We start from the raw sequence: 17,607 nt of genomic DNA, 5'->3' as shown, positions 1-17,607 counted from the left end.
GTTTAGAGAATGACACAAATATTAATTTTTACAAAGTCTACTGCTTCATTTTTTCTAATGGCAATTTGCATATACTCCAGAATGTTATAAAGAGTGATCAGCTTAACAGCAATTACTTGCAAAGTCAATATTTGCCTAGAAAATGAACTTTATCCCCCAAAACACATTTCAACATCATTGCAGCCCTGCCTTAAAAGGACCAGCTAACATCGTTTCAGTGATTGCTCCATTAACACAGGTGTGGGTGTTGATGAGGACAGGGCTGGAGATCAATCTGTCATGATTAAGTAAGAATGACACCACTGGACACTTTAAAAGGGGGCTGGTGCTTGGCATCATTGTTTCTCTTCTGTTAACCATGGTTATCTCTAAAGAAACACATGCAGTCATCATTGCACTGCACAAAAATGGCCTAACAGGGAAGAGTATCGCAGCTAGAAAAGATTGCACCTCAGTCAACAATCTATCACATCATCAAGAACTTCAAGGAGAGAGGTTCCCTTGTTGCCAAAAAGGCTCCAGGGCGCCCAAGAAAGACCAGCAAGCGCCAGGACCGTCTCTTAAAAGTGTTTCAGCTGCGGGATCGGGCTACCAGCAGTGCAGAGCTTGCTCAGGAATGGCAGCAGGCAGGTGTGAGTGCATCTGCACGCACTGTGAAGCGGAGACTCTTGGAGCAAGGCCTAGTCTCAAGGAGGGCAGCAAAGAAGCCACTTCTCTACAGAAAAAACATCATGGACAGACTGATATTCTGCAAGAGGTACAGGGAGTGGACTGCTGAGGACTGGGGTAAAGTCATTTTCTCTGATGAATCCCCTTTTCGATTGTTTGGGACATCTGGAAAACGGCTTACTCGGAGAAGACCAGGTGAGCGCTACCACCAGTCTTGTCTCATGCCAACTGTCAAGCATCCTGAAACCATTCATGTGTGGGGTTGCTTCTCAGCCAAGGGAATGGTCTCTCTCTCAGTCTTGCCTAAAAACACAGCCATGAGTAAAGAATGGTACCAGAATGTCCTCCAAGAGCAACTTGTCCCAACCGTCCAAGTGCAGTTTGGCGATCAACAATGCCTTTTTCAACATGATGGAGCACCTTGCCATAAAGCAAAGGTGATAACTAAATGGCTCAGGGAACAAAACATAGAGATTTTGGGACCATGGCCTGGAAACTGCCCAGATCTTAATCCCATTGAGAACTTGTGGTCAATCATCAAGAGACGGGTGGACAAACAAAAACCTTCAAATTCAGACAAAATAAAAGCATTGATTTTGCAAGAATGGACTGCTATCAGTCAGGATTTGATCCAGAAGTTGATTGAGAGCATGCCAGGGAGAATTGCTGAGGTCCTGAAGAAGAAGGGTCAACACTGCAAATATTGACTTGCTGCATTAACTCATTCTAACTGTCAATATAACCTTTTGTTACTCATAATATGATTGCAATTATATTTCTGTATGTGATAAAAACATCTGACAAACACACATAAAAACCAGAGGGCAGCAGATCATGTGAAAATATAATATTTGTGTCATTCTCAAAACTTTTGGCCATGTAGATAGATATAATAGAAAGGATAGATAGATAGAGAGATAGATAGATATAGACATAATAGATAGATAGGGATAGACAGAGATAGGATAGATAGATAGATAAATAGATAGATATAGAGATAGATAAATAGATAGATATAGACATAGATACTGTAGATAGATAGATAGATAGATAGATAGATAGATAGATAGATAGATAGATAGATAGATAGATAGAGGTATAAAAAAACAAAATACAATACTCACCTCTCCTCCTCGCTCCCACGCTGATTCCGGCAGTCGGCTTCAGTGTCAGGAGCTGCCCCCTCTGCCAGACACACAGCGGGTGCGCGATGTGACGTCATCGAGCAACGGCTGTGAGTCAGCAGAGGAGACTGATGGGAGAGAGAGCGTCATCTGACGCTCTCTCCCATTACAATTGAGGGCAGTGCCGGCCCTCACTTACTGCCGCATAGCGGCTGCCCAGGCTGGGGGGCGGGGCCCCTGGGGGAGTGGAGACCATGAAATGATATTCACTGCTTTCCACGCCCATGTGGGCGTGGGAAGCAGTGAATATTCATTTCCTTTTAGCAGTGGGGACAGGGGCTCCTGGCTGCTGCTCCGCTGACACAGGGCCCCCATTAGCAGCTGCGTGGTGTGCCGCTATTAGCGACACACCCCTGGCTGGGGGCCCCTGGAGCAGTGGGGGGCCTAGGCAACTACAGGCCCTGTATGCCAGCAGGTGCCAGGGCCCACCAGATGCCAGTGCCCACAGGAGAATTCTCCGGTTCTCTGGTGGGCCAGTCCGACGCTGCACATATGTATATAAAGTACAGTGTGATTGGGGTTCTGTGGTCCATTAAGACTGAATTCACATATATTATTCATACCCAAGAAGGAGAGTGGTTTGATCTTGCAGTCAGCATTTATAAAATATTCCATGCTTTTGGGAAGGTTTTCTACAAGATTTTGGAATGTGTTTGTGGGAATTTTTGCCCATTCATCCAAAAAAAGCATTTGTCAGGTCAGACACTGATGTTGGAGGGAGCTTTGGCCTCTGCATTTATGGAGTCAGCAGAGGTTTGGTGACTTTTAGGCACCATGCAGCACAGCACTCGGTGACCCCGTTCTGTAACTTTACATGTCTGTTACTTTGCGTCTAAGTTGCTGTAGGTCTTGAAAATGTCCATTTTTCAAAAAAATAACTCACAGTTCATGGAATTTTTAGGAGATAAAAAATATTACAAACTTAACTGTTCCATCAGTGACATCCTATGACAGGACCACTCTGGTTATTAGTGAGATCTTTAGAATGAGACATTCTGTCACACATGTTAGAAAAAGACTGCGCGGTGAGGCGCTGGATACTGTGACCTGCGGGAAATTCAATAAAGATGCGTGTCCCAATATTTTTGTTCATAAATTTTGGCATGAATGTGAAGCTTGGTAAAGATTTTGAATCGGGGCAGAAAAGTTTCAATCTAGTTCACTTTTTTTTATTTTAAAAGTGAACCCATAGTGGTCTGAAGATTAATAAAAAAAATTCACCTACCGGACCTCTGCTAGTCCTGAATACTGTTGCCAGAGTTCCCTGCCAGTCTCCTCACTCTTCTTCTGGTTGGGATGTCTCATGAGCACTGCAGGCAATCAGTAACCGCAAAGAGAACCAACGCTTCACTGCTGTGACTACTGACTTTCTGCAGTGGTCTCATGACATTGATCGAGAAGGGGCAGATTACTAGCAAGGAACATGGGCAGCAATATACAAGAACAGTAGAAGTCTGGTAGGTGAGTACATCATTCACTTCTTTTTCAGACCACAATGAACCTATTTTTAAAATAAAAGGGTGGACAACACTTTTAAAGGGGGTTGTTGGGACTACGATATTCATGACCTATCCATAGGGTAAGTCATCAATTTGAGTTTTGTGGGGGTTTAATCCCCACCACCCCCATTTATCATCTGCTAGCAGGTCCCACAGAATGTTGGGTGTATGCATGGTAGCGGCTGTACTCCAGTACTGCAGATCACCCCACATATGAATGTGATCTGAGCTATAGAACTGGGGATTTTTCAAAAACCTTACTAATGATAGGATGAACCCAGAATTAGAAATGGGCGGACACCTGGATATTCGGGTCCGGAGGGTTCGGCCGAACAGTTACAAAAAGTTCAGGTTCGGGTACCAGTACAGTACCCAGACCTGAACCCGAACCTGGACCCCATTCACTTGAATGGGGGGCCCGGACATCCAGTGTTTGCCATGCTGTCATGTGCAATGCAGTGCGGCAAATACCGCTTCTGATCAGTGGTGAAATCATAGTTAGAGAGCCATGGTTCCCACGCTGTCAAATGACAGCATGAGCGCTCAGCTGTGATCGGATATATAAAGTTTACTTTGGGTCACTGGTGTCAGCTGATGGAACTACTAATCCCATCATCCAACACCTGCTGCTGCTAATTACAGTGAAAGCAGATGCGGTCGGATGGGAGTATTCATCAGCCACTCCTGCGCTGTAAAAAAATAATTTAAAAAAAACCTGCGTGGGTTCCCCTGTATTTTTGCTAACCAGTCAGGCAAAACTCACAGCTGGGGGGCTGCAACCCACAGCTGTCAGCTTCAGCCAGGCTAGTTATCAAGAATAGAGGGGACCCCACGCTGTTTTTTAATATTTAAATAAATAATTTAAAAAACAACGTGGAGTACCCCCCATTTTTGACAACTAGCCTTGCTAAAGTAGACAGCTGGGAGCTGGTATTCTGAGGCTGGTAAGAGACCATGGATATTGCCCCCGAGCCTAAAAATAGCAGCCTGCAGCTGCCCAGAAAAGGCACATCTATTAGATGCACCAATTCTGGCGCTTTGCCCGGCTCTTCCCACTTGCCCTGTAGCGGTGGCAAGTGGGGTGATAATTGGGGTGGTTGTTGTGACCCTTGTATTGTCAGGTGACATCAAGCCCTGAGGTTAGTAATGGAGCGGCGTCAATAAGACACACCCATTATTAACCCCATAGTCACATTGTAAGAAAACACAGACACCCAGAAAAAGTTCTTTAATTGAAAGAATGACACAGACTCATAATCTTAATTAAATTATACTTGCCCAATTCCACCGAAGCCCTTGATCTCCTGTAATAAAACTAAAATAATAAAACAACAATATACCATACCTGTCCGCCGTTCTGTCCCACGCCGTAATCCATGTCTGGGGAGAAATAGTCTTCAACCTGGATGGTGCCAAGATGCAACCGTCAAGGCTGAAAACCACTGGTGAATGAGCTCCTGTGAGTGCAGCATTAGTGCCTATCGGTGATGTCACTGAGACTGCATTCCCAGCTGAGCTGAACTCTGATGACCTCAGTGAGATCCCCGCTATCACCGTGAGAAAAACGCTCACACTGCTAGCGGAGATCTCACCAAGGTCACCGCAGTTCAGCCCGGCTGGGAACAGAGCCTCAGTGACCAGACGTAACCTCGATGACATCACCACCGGTCAGAGGCCGCGCTCGCAGCTGCTCAGTTACCAGTGGTTCTTAGCCTGGACAGTTGCATCTTGGCAGCGTCCAGGTTAAAAACTGTTTATTCCCCAGACATGGACTATGACGAGGGACAGATCGCCGGACAGGTATGATATGTTGTGTTTTTATTTTAGCTTTATTACAGGAGATCGAGGGCTGTGGTGGAATTAGGTGAGGTCATAAGTATTGTTTAATTAAGATTATTAAATGAGTCTGTGTCATTCTTTCAATTAAAATACTTTTTTCTGGGTGTTTGTGTTTTCTTAAGATGTGACTATGGGGATAGCAATGGGGATGTCTTATTGATGCCTTTCCATTACTAACTTCGGGGCTTGATGTCACCTGACAATACACCCCACAGGGCAAAGCGCCAGAATTGGCGTATCTAATAGATGTGCCTTTTCTGGGCAGCTGCAGGCTGCTATTTTTAGGCTGGGGGGCCAATATCCATGGCCCCTTACCAGCCTGAGAATACCAGCCCCCAGCTGTCTGCTTTAGCAAGGCTGGCTGTTAAAAATGGGGGGACCCCATGCTTTTTTTATTATTTATTTAAATAATTAAAAAAACAGTATGGGGCCCCTTCTATTCTTGATAACTAGCCTTGCTAAAGCTGACAGCTGAGGGTTGCAGCCCCCAGCAGTGAGTTTTACCCAGCTGGTTAGCAAAAATACAGGGGAACCCAGGCCGTTTTTTTTAAATTATTTATTTACAGCGCAGGAGCAGCTGATGAATACCCCCATCTGCTGCTCCTGCTCTCAATGTTATTAGTGGCTGCAGGTGTCTGATGATGGGAGCAGCAGTCCCATCAGCTGACACCAGTGACCGGAGGTAAACTTTATACCTCCGATTACAGCTGAGGGCTCACTCTATCATTTGACAGCATGGGAACCGCAGCTCTCTGAACAGTGGGGATGATTACACCGCTGATCAGAAGCGATGTTTGCCACGCTGTCATGCACATGACAGAGTGACAAACACCCGATGCTCGGGTAGCCGAACCTGAACAGTAACACGGACTTCCTGGTGAAGTTTGTGTTTGGTGTCTGTGCCCTAACAGTAGATGTTCAGTACGGATGCCAAACTTTACTGTTCGGGTTCTCCCATCTCTAACCAGAATATGTTGAGGAAACACAAGCAGACATGATGAGACCATACAAATTACATGCAGATGTTATTCTTGGCCAGTTTACAACCTAAGACCACAGTGCAAAACAATATTACTAATTTCTGAGCCACCTGCGGCCCAGCTCATGGATCTCAGAACCATACGTTGGATAGATTAACTTATCTGCACCTACAGTACATTAAACATTGGACACTTTGCTCCACCAGGGGATGCTAAACTTGTTTAAAGACTATATCAGGATCTACACAAAAAAATTCAACATGAACTCTGGATAACTTCACACAATAAGTTCTTTTTATGAATCCAAGGCACTGCAGTCTAAATCTGCTTACTCACAGTACAATTTTTTAAATTATGAGATTTTGTAATATTTGCAGCACTTACGTATATTTAGTGATGAAATAATATGATACACTGCAAAGAGAAATCAACCACACAGAAACTATAATGAAAAGTATTTTATGTCTGCATAGAGCCAGGCTTTTCCATTTTGGTCCCTCTTAGACATTTACAGGGTGTGTTACTGTTCTTGAGTCTTCGAGTGATTTTTTTTTAATCACAACAGCTGACACGATCCGGTTGTCACATTCACCCTTGTCTTGCACCAAACAGCAGCTGTTTCTGTCTGTTAATACAGAATATAAATTCATACGGCTAATATAATATCTCCTCTATCAAGCATGGAGCCGCTTGACACCCATCGTTAGCTATGTGAGAGGGTATTGTCCTTAAGAAGTGCAATAGGATTATGATTTTACCAATTATAATATCAAGGTGTGTGACATACCCCCGGAAGAAGCTTTGGCAAAATGGCGTAGGGGTCGGGGATGAGCGGCTGTCCTGGTATTCCATCGAATCTTGTTACCTCTAATCATTTATGGTGATGTAATTTTTTTCTACCTACCAATTTCTTCATGGCACTTTACAATGCAATAAATGCATAAAATCATTGCTGCTCTTTGTAAATATAAGTTATCATGCAGACCTATATAACAGTCTTTCAATGAGTAGTTATTGATTGGATTCCTCCCTTGCACTAAGAACCCCTTATATTTCTATATACCACTAAAAAGGTGGAACTGGATGTATTGGTATACATGGTAATTAATTGTGCATTACATGAATTACATTCCAATGTCATTGATCTTGAATTGTATGGTTGAACAAGCCTTATTTTGTTCTGAGCACATCACGCTATGGAGGTTTATTCCCAGTCATTTTTTTTCTTATTTTCTTTCCTTCTTTTTTTTAAGTATATATTAATAAATCATGATTTTAATATCTTTGCTGGAATCACTTTGTGTCCTTAGGCGGTAAAATACCACTATTTTGGAGAGTGTGGATTCTAAATTTAGAGTGTCTAGCACCTCAATTGTGTTCTTTGGACATATTTGAATTATTATGGTTAGTACTTAGTATCAGCCCCTTTTTGAAAGTATCACAGTTTGTAAACGTGTTTTGCTGCCAGTCAAGAATCTTCCATTTCTTATTTGAGGGATTTTCAGCCATTGTTCCTCGGAAAATTCTTCCAGTTCTGTGAGATTCCTGGGTCGTCTTGCATACACTGCTATTTTGAGGTCTAGCCACTAATTTTCAATGATGTTCAGATCAGGGGACTGTGAGGGCCATTGTAAAACCTTCAGCTTGCACCTTTTGAGGTAGTCTACTGTTGATTATGACATATGTTTAGGATCATTATCCATTTGTAGAAGCTTTGTTACAGATGGTGTTATGTTTGCATCATGAATTGTTTGAAGTTTCATTGAATACATTCTTCCCTTTAACCGTCAAATATTCCCTGTGCCTGTGGCTACCACACAACCACATAGCATGGTTAATCCACCCCCATGCTTAATGGTTGGTGAGATGTTCTTTCCCTAAAACTATGTGCCTTTTTTCTCCACACATACCTTTGACCCTTGTGGCCAAAGAGTTCTATTTTATCATCGGTCCACAGGACTTGTTTTCAAAATGCATTAGGCTTGTTTAGATGTTCTTTTGCATACTTCTGATGCTGAATTTTATGGTGAGGTCACAGAAGAGGTTTTCTTCTGATGACTTTTTCCACAAAGGCCATATTTATGCAGGTGTATGAACAGTAAACAATGTTCCACAATTTCAGAGTCTGATAAATCTGAAGGTCTTTTACAGAGGCAGTGATTTGCCTCTCTAGCAAACCTATGAGCAGCTCTCACTGAAATTTTGCTTTGTCTTCCAGACCTTATCTTGACCTCCACTGTTCCTGTTAACTGCCATTTCTTAATTACACTTAAAACTGATGAAAGTGCAACTTCAAAATGCTTTGCTATCTTCTAATAGCCTTCTCTTGCTTTGAGAGCCTCTACTATTTTCATGTTCAGAGGGCTAGGCAGCTGTTTAGAAGAACTCATGGCTGCTGGTTTTGGCACAAGGTTAGAGGAGGCTGGGTTTTTATAAAGCTGGGAAATTGGCATCACCTGGCCTTTCCTAATGATGATAGTGAACAAGCCATAACCCTAAAATCCTAACAGGCTAATTAATATCTGAAACTTTAGTCAAAGTTATTTGAGCACAAAAATCTCCAAGGATGCCCAAACCTTTGCATAGGAGCTTTTTGCTTTTTGTAATATTTTAAATTAATAAAAATGACAAAATTTTGTTGCCTAAAATATAAAGGAAATTTGTCATCTTTAACTTTAGGCTTTTTTTTAAGATAATTTCATCTTCAACTTGCTTAACTGTTCATAATAACAGTAATTTTGTCCAGGGGTGCCCAAACTTTCATATGCCACTGTAAATAAAATGACCATCCCAAAACAAATGGAGCCATGTCACTGTTTGTAAAAAGTACAAGAAACCAAACCAAAACTTAAAAAAATTGAGACTATGATCCTATACACACAACCAAGGAAACTCTCAATTGGGTACAGAGAAAGAAAATGCAAGAATTGTCCAGCCAATCGGCTGACCTGAATCCTTTAAAACAATTCTGGAAGGAACTAAAGCTCACAGTTCATAGAAGAAGCCCACGGAACTTTCAGGATTTGAAGAGTATTTGTGTGGAAGAATGGGCCAAAATCACACCTGAGCAATGCATGCGACTAGTTTCTCCACATAGGAGGCGTTTTGAAGATGTAATCACCAACAAAGACTTTAGTATTAAGCATTAATTACATTTCAGTAAGAGTGTTCAATACTTTTTCCCAGCGTCATTTCTCATTATTACACATAACTTAATTTATGGACATCTGCGGTTTGATTTCTTTGCCTGTGTGGATCGGATGGGTTTTTACTGACATGTGATGAGAATTTCATGCCAATAGCACCTTTAGCAATATAGCTACTTAGAAAATTGGTGACATGTTCATTACTCATTTCACCTGCTGTATTCACTTTTCACATCTGACGGTGATACCTAAAAACAAAACCGGCATGCAAAATGATAAAATGTTAGCGTAAGAAAACAGATTGTGAACCCCATTGGTGACAGTGATGATAATGTATGTAAAGCGTTGCCAAATAAGATAGTGCTATATAAGCAAAGCATAATAAATATAATAATAAATAAGCGTTACATAGGAATCAATGCAAGAAGTGATTGGTACAGAAAGCAGAATTACAGTGTAAATATATGATAATGTGTAAGAATCTGAGTGGGTTTGTGTCGGATCTGAGAAGTGGAGGATTGAATTAACTGGCTGCGAGGACTTTGTAGTTGGTTAAAACACCACTTATGGGGACAGCTGTCACAGTCTTTAGCAAGAGATGACATAGCAAACCATAAATAGACCGGCAGCAATGGTTGCTGCAGGGTGTCAGCGTGAGATGTAAATATCACCCTTAAGGCCTCCGTCACGAGGATTCCATAAGCAAGAAATCTATAAGTGAGTAGATTTAGGTCTTGGTTGTAGTGAAAGCTTGTGCTGCCCTTCATCTGCTTGTACTGCTCACTACATGTAGGTCAATCACACCAACCGTAGAACACAGACTACGCTCTAATTTCCATTAAATGTTTAATTTGTATTTTTATATATAATATATTGTTCAGAGTTTATCCTCGGGGATGTGTGTTCAGTTCATATATTTGTATATACTGTACTTCTGAATGACATTGCTGGGAGCATTTAGGGGTTTTGCTTTGGCTGCATAATAGCATAATATGTGGACATTGGATCATCAGATTTCTAAAATGTGGTTATGATTGTGCATTAAATGTCTATGAGTGGGACTGTATCTGCCCATCATTCCTTGGTGGTTCACAGAAATATTCTAAAATAACAGCAGTCTTGTTAGCGGCATGAAACATTGTGACACAAGTAAGCAGAACAAAGTCACATGTGGATGAAGAAGAAATGAATGTTCAATTTAGAACAATAGAATAATCTACAGTAAAACCAATAGGATCATATAGTTATCTATCTATTATCTATCTATCTATCCATATCTATCTGTCTATCTGTCTGCCTACCTGTCTGTCTACTTGTCTGTCTATCTAGCTATCTTTACATGTCACTAGGGTGTAACATCTCCATGGAAGACCTGGAGTGAGATAGTCACGTCAAGTAATGAATCGCAGGTCTTTTTTAGAGATGGTGTGATTTTTGTCCTATATTACATGGATTTCCTTCAGTGCTGAGAAGGTTATGGACTCATTCCATGCTGGTTGTGACCACACAGCATGGTTGGTCTCAGCTGCAACTGCTTATCATTTTCTCCCTCTATATACTGTATACTGGCGTTTAGTCCTTGCGAGTGAAAGTTTTGTCTTCCTGTGCTGTGTGCTAAAGCTGAGTGGTTGGAGTGGAGTTGTAGTAGTAGTGATCTGTTTGTGTCACGATCCATGCTGGATTGTGGCAGATAAAAGCACATGTAACCTTTATTTTCCTTTAAGCTGGTTGCTTAAAGTTAGTTTTGCCCCCAGTGGCCATTAGGGTCATTACACAGTGGTGTCTTTAGTTCTAGCTTTGCCCCCCCCCCGGTGGTGGCTAGTATTATTACACGGGAATCACTAGCAGGTGTGATTGCTCTGGCTCTTGCCTATAAAGGAGAGTCAGGTGGTCTCACTCACTGTTGGTAATATTGATCATTTCCAACCATCCTGTTGTGAGCTCATTTTCGGGTTTGCCTCTGGCTTCTGGTGAGGGTTATGGAGTTGGCTGTGCTGACAGGAGTAGTGAGTTCTCTATCTGGACTCCCTCTGTTGGTGAAGGGAGGTAATGAAGCTGATCTAAATGGCAGAGACCGGCCACCTGAGGAAGAGGACTGCGATTGGACATCAGGAGTTTCTGATTGGGTTTAAGGGTAGCCTACTCCCTAGTTTCTTGCTGGTGATTTTTCCTGACTGTGGCTCCTGGTTTCCAGTTTGGTTCCTGCCTTCCTAAAGCTAAGTTTTCTCTGCTATTGTTCATATGAGTTTTTGTCTGGTTTACTGGCTGGGACTGGGCTGAATCCCCATTTTGTCTCTGATCAGTTGATCTCTTTTGCTCTGTCTTCAGAATATACCTGAGTGCTGATATAGTGTTTTGAAGTCTAGCGACTTCAGGGCCTTTTTCTATCAGACGTGTTGGACATTCTTTTTGGCAGGTTTTGCATGATTGCAGACAGCAGCTTTTCTTTCCTGTCCTTTCTAGTTAGCGAGGGCCCCATCGTTTGCTCAGCCTATCTTTCTACCTGTGTCTGTGTTTTCATCTTGTTTCACCGACAATACATATTGGGGGCTGTCTATTGCTTTGGGGTCTGCTCTGGGGCAGTTTAGATTTTCTCTTTCTTTCTTTAGGCTTATTTAGTTCTCCGGCCGTGACAAGGCATCTAGGACCACCGTAGGCATGCTCCATGGCTACTGCTAGTTGTTGTGGATAGGATCAGGGGTCTGCAATCCGCTAGTTACCAACCTCTCCGGTTTTCTGGGCTTAGCTTGCTTTTTGTTTTTTCCTCCTCGGTGACTCACTCATAACACATCCTTGGTGGAGGAAGGAGCTAGAGAAGAGTTTCATGCAGCTCAGTCAGAGTCCGGGTGTGGAAGGAGCAACAGTGAGGAGTTCCTTGCAGCTCTGACAAAGCTTTGGTGAAGTAGCAGCTATTCAGGAGGAAAGCTGCACTCAGGTGCTGGACTCTGTTGCTGGGAGCAATAGCAACAGAGCAAAGCTAAGTGGTTTTTCCCTGTTTGTAACTTTCCTTACGTGTGTTTTAGTGCAGTGGTGGGATTAGTTTCTGCACCGTACAATTCATTAGAAAGGGATAGGTGCAGGGCGAGCTAGGGTTTTTAGGTATCCTGCTTGTCGCCAGGTGCGGAACCTGCCTAAGGACCGTCAGGAGTGTTGAGACACTGACTCAGGGGAGTGCAGGAGGTCTCCACATCCCCGTTCCCTATTGCAGGGCCCTCCATTGTATCGGTTTCCCGGGTGTTTCCCTTATCCCTGTAAATTTGCCCTGCTGGAGGCGGTGTATCCAGATACACGTGTAACTATTGAAATTTGAAATTCGCCTGCTGGAGGAGCTGTATCCAGCTGCACGTTTCATTGTTTAAATTCGCCCTGCTGGAGGCGGTGTATCCAGGGTCACGGGTGTCATAGAAATTCGCCCTGCTGGAGGCGGAGTATCCAGTCACCCGTGACATCACATTATCAAATAAAAGGTTTCATGTGCTTTTATCTGTCACAATCCAGCATGGATCGTGACAGTTTGCTGTAGTATGTATGAGTGTATTTCCTCATCCTTATTCCAATTTAGTTTATTCCCCCTGTCCTCCTCCCTAATGCTGGTGAGTGCTTTTGTATGACAGTAGTTTTCTGTTATCCCTGTTTTGTCTTTGTGTCTTGTTTATCTTACATTTCTGTCCCATGCCTCATGTAGTGCGGAACCAGCCTAGGGAACGTTAGGAGTGTAGAGACACTGACACAGGGGAGTGCAGGAGGTCTCCACGTCCCCATTCTCTATCGCAGGGCCACCATTGTTATTGTTACCCAGGTTTTCCCTATTTCCCCTTTTGTCTTATTGTATTAGTTACCGGCCTGCGAGCCATGTCACATAGGACAATCACATGTGCCACGTCCTGTTGTATCAGTTATCGGCCTGCTGGCCGTGTCACTCAGGATGGGGCATGTGACAGAATCAAGTTCTTAGGCTGGAGTCACACATAGCAACTCACCAGCGATCCCAACAATGATATCAACGTGTCAGGATCGCTGGTGAGTCGCTATGTGATCGCTGGTGAGCTGTCACACAGACAGCTTCACCAGCGATCAGCACAGCGATGCCGAGTGCGCGGCATCGCTGTGTTTGTTAGTTACCAGCGTGCTGATGCAGGGAGCTGTTAACTAACGTACACAACGTAACGATGTGTACGTTAGTTACCAGCAGATCGCTGGTCTCCCGCCTGTCACACGCAGCGATGCGTGCTGGCCAGCGGGAGACCGGCGACAAAATGTCCAGCGGTTTCCTACAGCGATCAGCGATACCGACAGGGGGGCCGGTAACTGATCGCTGTCACACACAGCGATCTCGCTGGTGAGATCGCTGTTGTGTCACAAAACTTGTGACTCAGCAGCGATCTCGCTAGTGAGATCGCTATGTGTGACGGGGCCCTTAAAAAGATAGACCATAATGTATAATGTGTATAACTGGCAGACTGCTGACAAACACTGCGACCAACATGGGTGAGGACTGAGGATCAATCTTGAGCCAGCCATCTTTTGAAGACAGATTCTATGCCTCCAATTTTTTCAATTTTTTATATATCAAAGGGAGTTTTTCTGTCGCGTTGGCAGATTTATAAAAGTCATTTCTAATGCTGTCAGATACTGTACATTATATTGCTCTGATCTAATTTTTCTTGTCCTACAAACAATAAGCCCCCTCTTCCTTAGAGTATTGAAAGCAGGAGAGTAAAAAATGAATTTGAAAAATTTGAAGGTATTGTCAACTATTTAGAATTTTTTTTTACTTAAATACGTGTATTTGGTGCTAAAAAAAACATTATTGCTAATAAGTATTTTGCATCATTCGGCCTTTAGGGGATCTTCATTTTCTGCACTTTCAACTTTGATGTGGTCTGTGTCCATAAATCAGCAAAAAGAGGCTAAAAAAAATGGTGCAGTCAGACGGCCATAAAAATCGGGCTGAGATCGGAACGCAGTGCACAGACTGTCCGGCGGGTCTCCTAACCAAGCGTGACATCTGCATAGGAATACATGAAGCTGTGATGCTTGGGTTGGGGGATCCACCGGCTATTCTGTGCACTGAGCTCCAATCTCATACCCAGTTATACGAGTGTGCCCAAAGACAGATAAAAGAGTTGTAAACTCCTCTTTAGACCATCTTAACGAGCCTACTGATTGATTCTTAATTAACTCATTCTGCCGCCACAAAGCAACACAGAGGCTATGGAAGCCATACAGTAATTGCATGTATTACCAAATTATAAAAATGTTTTTGTAGCCTCAATTACATGCAATTAAGTAAGAAAAATGTGGATACCCCAATCCAGTGTAGTTTGGGCTCTACAAACTAGTCTCTCAATTCTGTATATGTAATATATTTTAAAAGCTGCATTTTCTTTAATTACTGAGTCTCGCAAAGTGACTCCTATGGAGCTGTAAAGTACAACATGTCCCCGGAGCCTTAAAGCGACTGTACATAAAAGGCTAAGTTCACAAGGTGGTATAAAATAGTGCCCGATTTTCATCCGTGAAAAAAGGAAATGTTAAAGTTATTAGCAGAACGCTCATTAGTGTCAACTGACGTTTTGGCGAAAACTGGTGCCCATACATCTGGGTTGTAGATTCCTGGCAAGGCAGAATCCCACAACCTTCCAGTGAGACCCCAAGATCGTGACTAGATCTCGCTTTTTTGTACTAACTGAAGTGGGCAGAGCTTGGGTGGGATGGGGGCATGGAAACCCACGTTCAGCAAATTCATGCCAAGCGACAGCGTTCCTTATATCACAAATATTACTCCAGTCCCTGTATGGAGTAGGATTTGTGGCGAGGAGCTCTTAAGTCAGCTGATGTTCCAGATTCATTAAGGGGCTTGATGAACGAGGAGAGTTTGACCAGCGTGAAAAACGTCATTGTTCATGAATTGGGTCAATTTTTTTCTTCTAAGACTCTGTTTATGAGGAGCTGGGGACAGATGTTACTTTTCCTTGTTACTATGGGTTCTTTCCGAGCAATTTTGCAGTTACGATTGCACCAATCACTAAAGATGTGACAATCCATTGTTCAGATTTTTCAATCTAAACTAAACCTTCTGCTGTAAAAGTTCATTTAGACGGGACGGCCGTGGCCATTTATAGACCGTTGATTGGCTGCATATGAGCCAGTCTGCAGCTTTTTAATGGTCTGTTTAGACAGTCAAACGCACTTCCAAGTGTACCGAACAATTGTTATTACATTACCCTGAGCACATGGAACATCACATTATCGGCAGCACTTCCTCGGTTAGCTTAAGAAGATGTGCTGCTGACAAGAATGAATTTTAAGCTTGCATAAATAATAGTTTCACCTGACAAATGCCCGTTTTGGTTGCTCGTTGGGTGATTGCCAGACTGTTTAGACAGGTTGATAATTAATGAGCCTTTATTACCCATTCCAGAGACACCCTGTAGACTGAGCTGGTTTGGAGTTGGTGCTCCCTGTCAATAAATATTATAGGGCGTTTTTCACTTTCAGGAAAATAAAACCCAAACTTTGCAAAATAACAGACAGAGCATGTACTCACCCTCCCTGAGTCCATCGCCGGTTCTCCATCATTGATCGGTTGTGTTTTTTGCTATAATGGGGACGTCACGTCAACAATGCTGTCTACCTCGACACAACCGCTGACTGCAGCTGTGATGGGGAGCTGGTACAAGACCCGGGGAGAGGGTGAGAACCTGTTTTATTTTTTTATTTGGCCATTTTAGAACATTTGGAGTCTACTTTCATGAGAATGGATAACCCAGTTGACTATGAGGAATGATGTACTTGATTCAGAACATAGATTTTTCCATGCAGAGATCCAGTTAGTAGGATCGACGGTTTACTGGGTATTCATTCAGTTTGTGATGATTTATTAATGCCTTTTTTTTTTTTGCAAAAGCACTTCATTGGGACAAATGATATTTATCAAAATTCTTATTGCTGCCAGATATCACATTGGCTAATTACGCAATGCGGGAAGCAGAAACAGATTATGCATAAGGACTCGGCACCTGCTAATGATGGTGAGTCATGGGTATCAGGCACAGTCCTAAGCACTAAAGATTTATTTTAGTTTTAAGCAGGTTTATATATTTAGAACGTTAATGGAGCAGTGCACATAAATAGAAATCATGGCTCTCTAGTGTAATACTCAGAAAACATTGTGCTCTGCAACAACTATGTAAAAGTATCTGACTTCTCACAATATCAAATTAGTAGAGGGTATACATGTACTTTTCATGTTGGGCTATGCATTTAGAAAACCTGACTCTACTCTGATAACCCTCCATCACAGCTACAGTGCTCTGTAATTCCAGAAAAAATAAAGGCTCATGTACTTGGTTGTTTCATGTTGTTGTTATGTTGTTTCATAACATGTCGGTGCTTTGTCACTGTATTTTTTGCGTTTAAACTACATACTGTAATTATCATTAAGGGTGCTCATTAAAAGAATATTTCCAAAATCACAAGGTGGTTTTAGAAAAATGTATACAGTACATATATTTATTTGTCCCAATACAGCCTATTTTGAAATCTGCTCCAAGTTGCACATATCACCCCCCCTAAAGACAACCCTCCAGGTAGTTCTAGCTCATATTCGATCATGTGCAGTGCAATGCATCAAGCCAGCATATTTATTCTCTCTGACATGCCTAGAACAAAGCTCCCAGGATGGACTGTATGCAGGAAGCTGAAAAGATAGATACTGCAGGAGGGTTCTCTGTGTACAGGAGCTGAGAAGATTAATATACTGCAGGATGAGGCTCTGTAGACAGGGGCTCATGTTAGTTGAGCTGTTTGTTCCTGCTGCTGAGAGACAAGTGATGTTGAACTGCAAATGCCTCTCTACTGATGTATATGACAGAGGATTATCTTCTGACATATGCTTCAATAAAGTGCAACAGCAGGTAACAAACACAGATCTACATTGCTATAGTGGAGGCGTTTGGGACAAGTGAGTTCTGCTAGAACCAGCTAATGATGTAAAACCACACTGCAGCTATACTGATGTAGATGGCAGGAGATGAAATCAATCAAACAAAGTCCTGTACTAGAGCAGATTGTGCACAGATGGATAAGCTGAATGCTACACTTAGATTTGCTTGATAATAGCTCAAAGAGGTGGGAGTTGTCTGGAGCACACAGAAGAGGGAGGAGGTCTGCAGCATGGAGAAGAAGAAAGTACTGCTGGGAAAAGTAGTTTTAGAAAACAAGAATAGGACCACCAATTCTGCCTCATGTTAGGCCCCCTTCACACATCCTGATATTACCAGTACTG

The 17,607-nt window shown here is 42.6% G+C and overlaps 1 protein-coding gene across 4 annotated transcripts in view; it reads left to right on the top strand.

Moving 5' to 3' along the window:
* Window positions 1-17,607, top strand: part of PKIA (cAMP-dependent protein kinase inhibitor alpha) — a 59,317-nt gene that overhangs the window by 22,087 nt on the left and 19,623 nt on the right. Inside the window, exon 1 of one of the 4 annotated variants that reach the window (XM_073550617.1) lies at window positions 16,273-16,351. The exons of the other annotated variants lie outside the window; for them this stretch is intronic. Coding sequence (XP_073406718.1) covers window positions 16,346-16,351 — 6 coding nt within the window. The 5' untranslated portion in view covers window positions 16,273-16,345. Of the gene's footprint in view, window positions 1-16,272; window positions 16,352-17,607 lie in introns of those variants that run through there. 4 annotated transcript variants of the gene reach the window in all.

This window comes from Dendrobates tinctorius, unplaced genomic scaffold (assembly GCF_039654945.1).
Source record: "Dendrobates tinctorius isolate UK_male_01 unplaced genomic scaffold, ASM3965494v1 ptg000165l, whole genome shotgun sequence".
NCBI classification, from domain to species: domain Eukaryota; kingdom Metazoa; phylum Chordata; class Amphibia; order Anura; family Dendrobatidae; genus Dendrobates; species Dendrobates tinctorius.
The sequence above is the reverse complement of the archived record's forward strand: the minus strand, read 5'-3'. Positions and strand labels throughout refer to the sequence as shown.